General features: G+C 42.6%; 1 protein-coding gene across 1 annotated transcript; it reads left to right on the plus strand.

Moving 5' to 3' along the window:
• Nucleotides 1-312: 312 nt before the first annotated feature.
• On the plus strand, nt 313-989 carry LOC129483919 (RNA polymerase II subunit A C-terminal domain phosphatase SSU72 like protein 2). Its single transcript, XM_055281335.2, has one exon. It carries the CDS (start codon nt 317-319, stop codon nt 899-901), a length of 585 nt encoding a protein of 194 aa, XP_055137310.1. The 5' UTR covers nt 313-316; the 3' UTR covers nt 902-989.
• Nucleotides 990-13175: the final 12186 nt, after the last annotated feature.

Here is a 13175-nt window from a genome sequence, read left to right on the forward strand (position 1 = left end):
GAACCACCAGAGCAGACTCCAGATTTTAAATGAATCCGGACTGGGTGACGCCACCTTTGTTGAGAGTTACTGGTTTAGGTGATTTGATCATCTTGATTGTTCTTGTGATGACTTAGGAGACCATTATCACAACCTAATCAATCCAGAAGTCATGAAGTCTCCACCCACTAATTAAGGCGACTCAATATAAACCTGCCTCCTGTGCCTCCACATTAGCTCATTTGGAAGACCTGGGTATAGGTGGTTGTCTCCTCGGCTCAGAGTCCCTGCAGCAGCTGAGATGCCCGTGTCTCTCTGGTTCCCAGTGGCCGCCATCATGCTCTCCTCCCCACTCAGGGTGGCTGTGGTGTGCGTGAGCAACGTCAACAGGAGCATGGAGGCCCACAGCATCCTCAGCAGAAAAGGGCTAAGTGTCCGGTCTTTTGGAACTGAATCTCATGTGAGGCTACCGGGACCAAGACCCAATCGTCCTGTAGTTTATGATTTTGCAACAACATATAAGGAGATGTACAATGACCTCCTCAGGAAAGATAGAGAATGCTACACCCACAACGGAATCTTACACATCTTGGGAAGAAATGAGAGAATCAAGCCCGGTCCAGAAAGATTTCAGGAGTGCACGGATTTCTTTGATGTCATCTTCACCTGTGAGGAGAGTGTCTATGACACAGTGGTGGAAGATCTGTGTTCCAGAGAACAGCAGACCTTTCAGCCTGTGCACGTGATCAACATGGACATCGAAGATACCCTGGAAGATGCCACCCTGGGAGCTTTCCTCATCTGTGAGATTTGCCAGTGCCTGCAGCAGTCAGACGACATGGAAGACAATCTGGAGGAGCTGCTGTTGCAAATGGAGGAGAAGGCAGGAAAAAGCTTTCTTCACACCGTCTGCTTCTACTGAAGATCTGGGCTGGCTTTGTCCCCTTCCTCAGTAAGAACTTAGGCATGGGACTTTAGTCCAGATTTATCGTGAGAAGCATCTGCAAAGACCTTCCACTGAGTGCTGCTTGTATTACTTTTGTACATATCACCTGGAAAGAGACTACCACCAAGAAAATATTTTATGGGAAATGAGAAGGACGGACAGTTTTAAAAGCACTGAAAACTCCTTGGCATTGTTCTAGGCGCGTTACATAGGAAAACTAATTTAATGCTTATACCATTCTACAAGGAAGCTATCCCACCATGACTGCATTTTCCAGATGAGCAAACCGAGCCGATAATGGACTTCTGGAAAAATGATTTGTTTAAGGGTATTCAGTAGATAAATAACATTGTATTGATAAGCACCTTTTCAACAAACTTCCTTTTCTCAATTTGAGTGTTTTTTATTTTAATTTTTAAATTTTTTGAGTTAGTTGAGACCAACGGAGTGTGGTATATTAACTTCAATGTCGTTCTTCTTTAATAAGAGTATGATATTACATGTTTGAACAGACAAATGTTTTTACATACAGATTATATCATTTTTACTAATGCTGACTTTAATAGGTAAATTCCAAGTTGGATAATGTACTACGTATTATTGTTAAATTTGGAATTATGTGCTCAAATAATAGGTCATCAAATTAAATGTAATAAAAAATGTAAATAAAAAGTATATTCTTAGTTCTGTTTGGGGGATGGATTTCAAGCCACTAAGCGACGTGCTTTTGTTTGAACCTTATTAATTACACGGAAAAAAAGGGATCTTTCATAGTGAAAATTTTATTAAGTTTAAAATGTTCATTGGTGTGAACATTGAGAACATAAGGTGATAAACCTAATGATGTTTTCAAGGAGAAACAAGCGAAACAGTTTTCATAAGTAAATAATAACCTTGCTTGTTTTTATTAATTTTTCTTAAATGTATGTATGGCTCACATTTATTTAATGTAAATCAGATCATGGACATCACTTTTGTCCCTGGTGCAGTGACAAAATGTATCTATAAAGCAATATATTGTATTTTTCTATGTCCTTCTTAAGGTGATTCTTACATTGCAAATACAGCAGGTTCTCAAATAACATTTTTTTTTTTTCATTTTGAGACAGGGTCTCACTGTCACCTCGGTTGGAATGCAGTGGTGCCATCATGGCTCACTGCAACCTCAAACTCCTGGGCTCAATCATTCCTCTCATCTCAGCCTCCTGAGTAGCTTGGACTACAGCTGTGTACCACCATGCCTGAATAACTTTTGTATTTTTTGTAGAGGATGGAATTTTACCATGTTACCCAGGCTGGTCTCAAAAGCCCAGGGGCTCAATTGATCCACCCGCTTCAGCCTCCCAAAGTGCTGGGATTACAGGCATGAGCCACTGTGCCCAGCCTCACATAACATCATTTTATTATAACATTAATGGGAAAATAATTTGACTTCTTGCAGGCCACTGTCTGTGTGGAGTTTGCATATTCTCCCTGTGTCTGTGTGGGTTTTCTCTGGATACTCTTGTTTCCTCCCACATCTCAAAGATGTGCACATTAGGTGAACGGACATCTCTATGGTCCTAGGACATCTCTATGGTCCTAGTGTGAGGGTGTGCCCTGAGCCCCGGATGGGGTCCTGTCCAGTGTTGGTTCCTGCCTCACACCTTGAGCTGCCAAGTTTGGCTCCAGCCACCTGCCACTCTAAAGTGGAATCAGCAGTTTGGGAAATGAACAAGTTATTGAAAAATAAAAATTCATATAATATGTGGTAATCATACAAATGCAAGACAATAACGATGAGAGTACGAAATAGATCAGCCTGCAATGTCTGTCATTGTTGGTTTTTAACTGTGTAGTAGTAGGAAGAGCTCCTTATAATTTTTTCTTTGCAAACATTTATTCCTTGATTTAACTTACCACAACTACAACCGCTGTCACTCATTGATTCACCATAAATTGGGTAAATAATAATCTTACTTGCTTTTATTAAGCTTTCTTAAATGTATGTGTAACTCACATTTATTTCAAAGTTTAATATTCAAAGTGTGTTGAATCTTTATTTAGAAATTTGGTGATGTTTTTGTGACTCTTGTTCATATCAATTAACCTATGATAAAATTGATTTTATTATACATCATTTCACTTGAAGTCATTGTTTTGAAGAACCTATTGACCACAGTTAGTGAGTGCTTACTGTATTTTTTAAATCAGTAAACACCTTCAAGTTTCGCAAAGTGTATGCTCAGACTAGCAGCATTAGCATCAATTGGGAGCTTGTAAAAAAAAATGTAAATTTGGACCTCAAACCACTGAATCAGAAACTCTAGTGGTGAAGTCCAGAGATCCGTGTTTTTCAAAGTCTTCCTAATAATTCCAAAAGCGAAAGTTTTAGAAGAACTTCCCTAGAGATTTTTGAAACTTCACTCTACATTAGAAGCACCTGAAGAATTGTTAAATGCACTGCTTCGGGCATAGAGAATGAACAGGATTTTCTTGAAAAACCAAATGAGAGGAAACATTCAACACAAATGAAAAGCTAGTCAGATCTTAAATATATTGTGAAATGTCTTATTAGACTCAATGACTGAGACCTAAAGAAATCTAACAAATGAAAAAAAGGAAAATCTCAGAGACCAGCTATAAGTGTTACTGAAAAGGAAGATGTTTTGTGTGTTCCAAAAGAATTGAGAAACAGTGTTAAACCAAACCTTGAAGACCAGTACACAAAGTGGTTGCATATAATTTCAACGGAAATAAAAGGATAATACGGGGAGGATCAGTATGAAATACTAAATATATCATATGAGTGAATTTCTACTTGAAACACTTATTAGAGGTAGTACTATGGGCACTGCCTATGTCCTCAGGGGAAATGTCAAGGGCATTTATTATGTTCTGCCTCCAAGGGAAGGCACAAAGTGAGACAAACAAAAAAATCCAGGGAAACAGTATGTGGTTAATTGGATTAGATGTTGAGCTGATGGTAGAATACCAACTCAGACATAAAAGTAGACATAATTTATTTAAATACTAATTGCTTTTCAAAGCACCAGACTTCTTGACTAAGTAAGTCAAAGTATAGGGAAACACACACATGACAAAACCTGGAGAAGTGTATTAGAAAAACAATGTGATGGGACAGAGAAAAATGTTTCGCTGCTATTGTGATATCACAAGTTATACAGGATCTGAACAAAAATAAATCTGAACAAAAATAAATAAATCTCAAGATTCTGAGGGAGAACATGGCAAAGGTATTATGGCTTCTAGGCACCTCAAGACATGGGCATCAATAACAGTTCCAGTTCTGGAATCTGCTAAGAGTGATTTTCTAGTTCAGTGATTGTTAACTGTGGCTGGATATTTCAAGACCTTTCTACCAAACTTTTATAAGATGCCAATGCCTGGCACCTACCCCAGATCAGATGAATCAAAATCTCTGGGCATGGATTATGTTCATCCTGATTTTATTTCTTATTCCTGTGATCCCTTCACCCACCCACATTTCAAAATTTATTTAATGCTAGAATTTAGTCTGTATACATTTGGTGTAATGGCTTTTTTACTGTACATTCCTCGCGTCTTGTTTATTTTATATTGTTATTTCTGCCCTTGGTTTTCATCAAGTTGTTATATACTCCATTTTGTACTTAACTTGAAATTCTACTTGGATTACTCACCCCATTAAATGGTTACCTGTGCTTTCTCTGCCTTCCTGATCAGACCACATTTCTCTAGTACTTATTTGAAAACAAGAGTTTTGCAATGTTCTTAATTCTTTTTCGCTTTTCACTGATCCCCTATTCCTAACTTCCAGGTTTTGCCAGGATATTTTGTTAATTTTAGTTCAATAGTCTTAGCGAAGTGTATCTCACAGATAGTTCCTTCAATTTCTGAGCCCCTATTTACAATTGAGAATGAACTTTTTTTTTTTTTTTTTTTTGAGACAGAGTCTCGCTCTGTCGCCCGGGCTGGAGTGCAGTGGCGCAATCTCGGCTCACTGCAAGCTCCGCCTCCCGGGTTCACGCCATTCTCCTGCCTCAGCCTCCGAGTAGCTGGGACTACAGGCGCCCGCCACCGCGCCCGGCTAATTTTTTGTATTTTTTAGTAGAGACGGGGTTTCACCGTGGTCTCGATCTCCTGACCTCGTGATCCGCCCGCCTCGGCCTCCCAAAGTGCTGGGATTACAAGCGTGAGCCACCGCGCTCGGCCGAGAATGAACTTTACCTGAAGTCTAAACTTCTTTTTCTGTTAGACACATAAGAAATTATTGAAATATTTAGTCCCAGCCTCAGTACATGCCTCCATTTCCTTTCTTTCCTTCACATTCCCATCAATCATTGTTCAGGTTCACACAAGTGATAGTTTGGAAAGTCTTCTCTCAAGTAGGTTTCTCTGTTGGGGGACACAGGAGATAAACTGTCTGAATTGCCGTGTATCTTTCCTTCACCCTGACAGAGGGGCCACATCCCGGCTGGGTACAGGATTGTTGGGCTGTAGTCCTGTCTCTCAGTAGTCCTTAACTGCTGGGCCACTGTCCGTTCCAGCATTGGAGATAAAAAAAGTCTAATTCCAGCATCATTCTTCTTCTGCAGATAATATATTTTTTTTAACTGTACGTTTATAAGATTTTTCTCTTTCTCTTTAGAGTTCAAAATTTGTACTGACAGATGCCTCAGTGTTTCTTTTTTCTCATCACTCTAGACCAGTATTTCTCCATTTTTTTATCAACCCCCACTTAAGGAGACTTCTTAGATATTTTTCCCTAATCGCTTCCCCGTAAAATTTTAATAGCATAGATATATTGTGTATTTGTTTATGTACGGCATCTGTGCTCTGTACATAAAGGGAGTGAGATTTCTGTTCACTCCCCCAAGAACCAGTTTTGGCCCCATTAGGGACATTATCACTCCTGTTGAGAAAGCATGGTTTAACCTGAAACAGTGAGCCTTTTATTACATTCAAGAAATAGTCTACTATTCTTTTTTTAATTATTGTCTTCCTTCCATTAATACCTTTTACTCCTTGTGAAATTCTAGTAATTTACATTTTGTCATTCTTGATTTATCTGCCACGTCCCTTCTTTTTCCTCATGGTTTCTTATATTTTTGCTTTTTGTTTCGAAGTATTTGTCAAATCAAATTTGGATCTCAATTCACTCACTAAATTGTTTATAAGAGAAATCGTGTTTTGGCCTCAGAAAGTGTTGGCCCCTCAAATTCTTTTTAATAGAATTTACTTTTTGTCCAAGTTGTCATCTTTCTCTCCTCCCCTCTGCATGTCACTGGTAAGTGTTCAGTTTGTTCTAACTGATCATTGCTGGCTGCTGGGCCTGCTAACACAGAATTTTTATCACTGAGGCTCAAGTTGCTCCTGGATCCCAAATGGGAGTGTTACAGGTAGTTAGACAGACATGAACCAGGCAGGAGAGGGCTCTACCCCCAACCCACCAGGAATGTCAGGCGACCATCAAGTGATGGTTGGGCAGTTACCACACTGCCTCTCTAAAAATGAGAACTTGGCAGCCAGTGAGGAAAGACAATCTCCTGATGGTCCACAGCTGCCACACTAAAGTGTTAATTGAATTCAGGCACCAGGGAGAGGCAACTTCCCAAACAGATAAAAACACTTGAGACTGGTAATCAGCTTCCAATAAAGTCTCAGGATTTGGGCAAGTGAGTCCAGGCATGTGCATTAAGAGATAAAATGGCAGAGTATGACCTTCCGGAGGCATTCCACTGGAAAAGGGAAGAAAGCCTCAGATGGACATGAGTACAATTTCCTAAACACACTGGGCATGCTCACTTCCCAAGCATAAGGAGGGTGTTAGCAGGTGGGCAGCCTACCTTAAGGGAAGAATCATGGGAAAGGGCTGCAATATGCCAAAAATGGGCCAGAATACAAAGTCCCCAGATCAAGGTTAAGCAGGGCACTTGTCCTTCAAGTCACCCACTGGAGTCTCTTCCAAGTGTACTTTATTTTCTGCTCTAAAGCTGTTTAATAAGTTTCCACTCCTGCTCTGAGACTTGCCTCGGTCTTTTTTTGCCTTATGCCTCTTAGTCGAATTCTTGCTGCTCGGAAGAGATAAGAACTGAGGTTGCTGCAGACCCGTATGGATTCACATTAGGTAACTCACATACCTTCTTCCCCTAACAGGAGCAGTCCCAAAAATGCTAGAAAACAAAGTGGTCTCTATTGGCCCAAGTCTGGTAGTGAAGAACAAAGCAAGCAGCAGATCTCTTCAGATGCACCTAAAGAAAGGCTTCGAGCTTCCTGGTCCCCTGCAACCCACTTCAGGATTTCACTTTGGCTTCTTGGGTCCATGAAGAATCTCAGGATACCAAAATCAGCCTCTCTCCTCTTCCCTCCTCAGATCACAAGCCCAGGGCCTAACTGACAACCTCATAAAGCACCCCCTACCAGTTCTCCCTTCAGGCCCTCAAGCAACCAGTTTCTCTTGGGTGAGTACCTAAGACTGAAATGTCTGGGCTATAGGATAAATATATGTTGAACTTCCTAAGAATTGCCAAATATTTTTTTCCAAAATGGTTTAATCAGTTTACATTCCTAGCATCAGCGTCCCCACTGTTCCACATCTTCACCAACATTCATTCTTTCTCACCTTTTCTATTTTAGCCATTTAGTGTTTCTGAGTGGAATTTTGGGATTTTAGTTTGCATTTCCCTGATGACTAAAGATGTTGAGCATCATCTCATGTGTTTATGGACCATTTGTACATCTTGTTTTGTGAAGTCTTATTTATAATAATTTATAATAAAATTTATTTTCTGTTTTGAAGATTGTTCTTATTTTTCATTTTATGTATTTGTGCTATTCTTCTCAACTCTTTAAAAAAAATAGATTTGCTCCTGTTTCTGTTTTGTTTGGTGTTGTTGATTTGTTGTTGATGTGTTTCAAACAACCTGGTATGTTACTGTTTGGCAGGGTTGTCTCCTAATAGACTGTAAACCCCTTTAGGGCAAATGGTAGACTTCTTTATCTGCCCTTCCAGATCAGCCAGAACAGTTCCTAGAACACAGTAAATGCTCGGTAAATGTTTCCTGTGTCAGTATTGACAGACAATGACTTCCTATTACAGCTCATTGCTGATCTAGCCCAGCAAGGGGATTGTACTAACTAGGCCCATGCCATTATCTAGGCTACCATAGTGTCAGGGGCATGATTACATCATAAAAATTACGACTTTAAGGTTATCTTTAATAGTTCTATCATCCTCATTATACTAGACTCAATGACCAGAACTGTGCATATTCATCTTGGCTCACTGCTCATACAGTACCTGGACACTTTAGGAATTCAGTTCTTAATTTTTGTTTTGTTTGTTTTTTAGAGACAAGGTCTTGCTCTGTCACCTAGGCTGGAGTACAGTGGCACAATCAAAGCTCACTGCAGCCTTGAACTCCTGGAATCCAGTGATCCTCAGTCTCCTAAGTAGCTAGGACTACATGAGTGCACCACCGTGCCAAGCTAATTTTTTTTTCTAGAGATGGGGTCTCACTAAGTTGGCCAGGCAGGTCTCGAGCTCCTACCCTCAGGCAATCCTCCCACTTGGGCCTCTCAAAGCACGGCCTGCCAGTTCCTAATTTTTGAACCAAGTCTGCAGCACTGTATGTAGAGAGGGGAAGCCAGAAGCCATAGTTTATTATCTGAGAAATGTATACTATAAGAAATTTTGGAAAAATACAACAGATGTATCATTTTCCTGAGTTAGCATGGATTGGAAAGGGTAAGCCTAGAAGCAGAGACCAGTTAGAAGTCTGGTGTGATCATCCAGGTGACAGAGGATAAATCCTAAACCAGTCCCTTGGGGCTTTGGGACACTTGTGGATAAGCAGAAGCTACATCCAACATCTGAGCACAATGAAGGAGCTTGTACTAACCTTCCGATCAATAGTAAATATAGAAGCTAGGTAAAATACTTAAAGCAACTGAAGTTGTTAAAGAAAAAAAAATCCAGGTGGGACTTGAAGGGAAGATTGCTGGAAAGAATGCACACTAGTGCAGCTATGCAATCCCCACATTTGCCTCTGCTTTTTCCCGCAGAGCATTTGCTAAGTCCTGGCACGTGCAACAAAGACCAAGTTGAAATGTAGCGGGAGCTTGTAGCATTCTCAGTGTCAGGCCTCTGAGCCCAAGCTAAGCCATCATATTCCCTGTGACCTGCACGTATACATCCAGATGGCCTGAAGCAACTGAAGAATCACAAAAGAAGTGATATTTAAATGGCCTGGTTCCTGACTTAACTGATGACATTCCACCACAAAAGAAGTGAAAATGGCCAATCCTTGCCTTAACTGATGACAATACTTTGTGAAATTCCTTCTCCTGGCTCATCCTGGCTCAAAAACCTCCCCCACTAGGCACCTTGTGACCCCCCACTCCTGCCCACCAGAGAATCCCCTTTTTCCTTTACCTACCCAAATCTTATAAAACAGCCCTACCCCTATCTTCCTTTGCTGACACTCTTTTCATACTCAGCCTGCCTGCACCCAGGTGAAATAAACAGCCTTGTTGCTCACGCAAAGCCTGTTTGGTGGTCTCTTCACATGGACGTGAATGAAACTTTGGTGCCATGACTTGGATTGGGGGACCTCCCTCGGGAGATCAATCCCCTGTCCTCCTGCTCTTTGCTCTGTGAGAAAGATCCACCTATGACCTCAGGTCCTCAGACTGACTAGCCCAAGGAACTTCACACCAATTTTAAATCAGGTAAGTGGCCTCTTTTTTACTCTCTTCTCCAACCTCTCTCACTATCCCTCAACCTCTTGCTCCTTTCAATCTTGGCATCACACTTCAATCTCTCCCTTCTCTTAATTTCAGTTCCTTTCCTTTTCTCGTAGAGACAGGAGACAAGTTTTATCCGTGGACCCAAAACTTCGGCACCAGTCACGGTCTCAGGAAAACAGTCTTCCCTTGATGTTTAATCACACAAGGACACCTGATTATTCATCCACGTTTCAGAGGTGTCTGACCACGCAGGGACGCCTGCCTTGGTCTTTTACCCTTAGTGGCAAGTACCACTTTTCTGGGGGGCAAGAACCCCCCACCCCTTCTCTCCATGTCTCTACCCCTTCTCCGCTTTTCTGGAGGGCAAGAACCCCCCAACCCCTTCTCTCCATGTCTCTACCCCTTCTCCACTTTTCTGGAGGGCAAGAACCCCCCGACCCCTTCTCTCCATGTCTCTACTCTCTCTTTTCTCTGGGCTTGCCTCCTTCACTATGGGCAGCCTTTCACCCTCCATTCCTCCTTCTTCTCCCTTAGCCTGTGTTCTCAAGAACTTAAAACCTCTTCAACTCACACTTGACCTAAACCTAAATACCTTATTTTCTTCCACAATGCCACCTGACCCCAATACAAACTCAACAGTTGTTCCAAATAGCCAGAAAACAGCACTTTCGATTTTTCCATCCTACAAGATCTAATAATTCTTACCATAAAATAGGCAAACGGTCTGAGGTACCTGACGTCCAGGCATTCTTTTACACATTGTTCCCTCCCTAGTCTCTGTTCCCAATGTGACTCATCCCAAATCCTCCTTCTTTCCCTCCCCCCTGTCCTCTCAGTCCCAATCCCAAGTGCCACTGAGTCTTTCTAATCTTCCTTTTCTACAGACCCATCTGACTTCTCCCTTCCTCCCCAGGCTGCTCTTCACCAGGCTGAGCCAGGTCCCAATTCTTCCTCAGCCTCCACTCCTCCACCCTATAATCCTTCTGTCACCTCCCCTCCTCACACCCAGTCCAGCTTACAGTTTAGTTCTGTGACTAGCTCTTCCCCACCTGCCCAACAATTTCCTCTTAGAGAAGTGGCTGGAGCTGAAGGCATAGTCAGGGTAAATGTACCTTTTTCTCTATCAGACCTCTCTCAGATCAGTCAGCATTTAGGCTCTTTCTCATCAGACCCCACTAAATATATACAGGAATTCCAATATCTAACTCAGTCCTACAATTTAACCTGGAGTGACTTAAATGTCATCCTGACTTCGACCCTCTCCCCAGGTGAATGAGAAAGAGTTTTTTGTCTAGCCCAATCTCATGCTGATAACCACCAGCTTCATGAGCCAGACCTCCAGGAAGCCATTAGAGCAGTTCCCCAAGAGGATCCCCAATGGAACTATCAGGCAGATTTCCCAGGTATAGCTAGGTGAGATTTCCTGCCTAGTTGAAGGGCTTTAAAAGGCAGCTTACAAAGCTGTTAATTATGACAAGCTTAAACTACCCAAGGTAAAGATGAAAACCCAGCCCAGTTCATGGCCCGCTTAGCAGCAACCCTTAGACGCTTTACCACCCCAGACCCAGAAGGGCCAGAAGGCCACCTTATTCTTAATATGCAGTTTATCACCAGTCCATTCCTAACATTAGGAAAAAACTCCAAAAATTAAATTCTGGCCCTCAAACCCCACAACAGGACCTAATTACCCTTGCCTTCCAGGTGTACAATAATAGAGTAGAGGCAGCCAAGTAGCAACATATTTCTGAGTTGCAATGCCTTGCCTCCACTGTGAGAGAAACCCCAGCCACATCTCCAGCACACAAGAACTCCAAATGCCTGAACCGCAGCTGCCAGGGGTTCCTCCAGAACCTCCTCCCCCAGGAGCTTGCTACAAGTGCTGGAAATCTGGCCACTAGGCCAAGGAATGCCCACAGCTCAGGATTCCTCCTAAGCCATGTCCCATCTGTGTGAGACCCCACTGAAAATTGGACTGTTAAACTCACCTGGCAGCCACTTCCAGAGCCCCTAGAACTCTGGACCAAGGCTCTCTGACTCCTTCCCAGATCTTCTCAGCTCAGCAGCTGAAGACTGACACTGCCTAATCACCTCAGAAGCCTACAAGACCATCACAGATGCTCTGGGTAACTCTCATAATGGAAGGTAAGTCCGTCCCTTCTTAATCAATAAGGAGGCTACCTACTCCATATTACCTTCTTTTCAAGGGCCTGTTTCCCTTGCCTCCATAACTGTTGTAGGTATTGATGGCCAGGCTTCTAAACCTCTTAAAACTCCCCAACTCTGGTGCCAACTGAGACAATACTCTTTTAAGCACTCCTTTTTCATTATCCCCACCTGCCCAGCTCCCTTATTAGGCTGAGACATTTTAATTAAATTATTTGCTTCCCTATCTATTCCTGGGCTACATCTCATTGCCGCCCTTCTTCCCAACCCAAAGCCTCCTTTGCATCTTCCTCTCGTATCCCCCCACCTTAACCCACAATTATAAGACATCTCTACTCCCTCTCTGGCAACCAATCACATGCCCATTACCATCCTATTAAAACCTAATCACCCTTACCCCCCTCAATGCCAATATCCTATCCCACAGCACGCTTTAAAAGGATTAAAGCCTGTTATCACTCGCCTGTTACAGCATGGACTTTTAAAGCCTATAAATTCCCCTTACAGTTCCCCCATTTCACCTGTCCTGGAACCAGACAAGCCTTACAGGTTAGTTCAGGATCTGTGCCTTATCAACCAAATTGTTTTGCCTATCCACCCCGTGGTGCCAAACCCATATACTCTCCTATCCTCAATACCTCCCTCCACAACCCATTATTCTGTTCTGGATCTCGAACATGCTTTCTTTACTATCCCTTTGCACCCTTCATCCCAGCCTCTCTTCGCTTTCACTTAGACTGACCCTGACACCAATCAGGCTCAGCAAATTACCTGGGCTGTACTGCCACAAGCCTTCACAGACAGCTCCCATTACTTCAGTCAAGCCCAAATTTCTTTTTTTTTTTTTTTTTTTGAGACGGAGTCTCGCTCTGTCGCCCAGGCTGGAGTGCAGTGGCACAATCTCGGCTCACTGCAAGCTCCGCCTCCCAGGTTCACACCATTCTCCTGCCTCAGCCTCTCCGAGTAGCTGGGACTACAGGCGCCCGCCACTATGCCCAGCTAATTTTTTTTGTATTTTTAGTAGAGACGGGGTTTCACCGTGGTCTCAATCTCCTGACCTTGTGATACGCCTGCCTCGGCCTCCCAAAGTGCTGGGATTACAAGCGTGAGCCACCGCACCCAGCCAAGCCCAAATTTCATCCTCATCTGTTACCTATCTCGGCATAATTCTCATAAAAACACATGTGCTCTCCCTGCTGACCGTGTCCGACTAATCTCCTGAACCTCAATCCCTTCTACAAAACAACAACTCCTTTCCTTCCTAGGCATGGTTAGTGCAGTCAGAATTCTTACACAAGAGCCAGGACCACGCCCTGTAGCCTTTCTGTCCAAACAACTTGACCTTACTGTTTTGCCT

This window comes from Symphalangus syndactylus, chromosome 6 (genome assembly GCF_028878055.3).
Source record: "Symphalangus syndactylus isolate Jambi chromosome 6, NHGRI_mSymSyn1-v2.1_pri, whole genome shotgun sequence".
NCBI classification, from domain to species: domain Eukaryota; kingdom Metazoa; phylum Chordata; class Mammalia; order Primates; family Hylobatidae; genus Symphalangus; species Symphalangus syndactylus.

Coding starts and splice junctions, on each gene's coding strand:
- LOC129483919 (XM_055281335.2), top strand. CDS start 317: ATGCTCTCCTCCCCACTCAGGGTGGCTGTGGTGTGCGTGAGCAACGTC.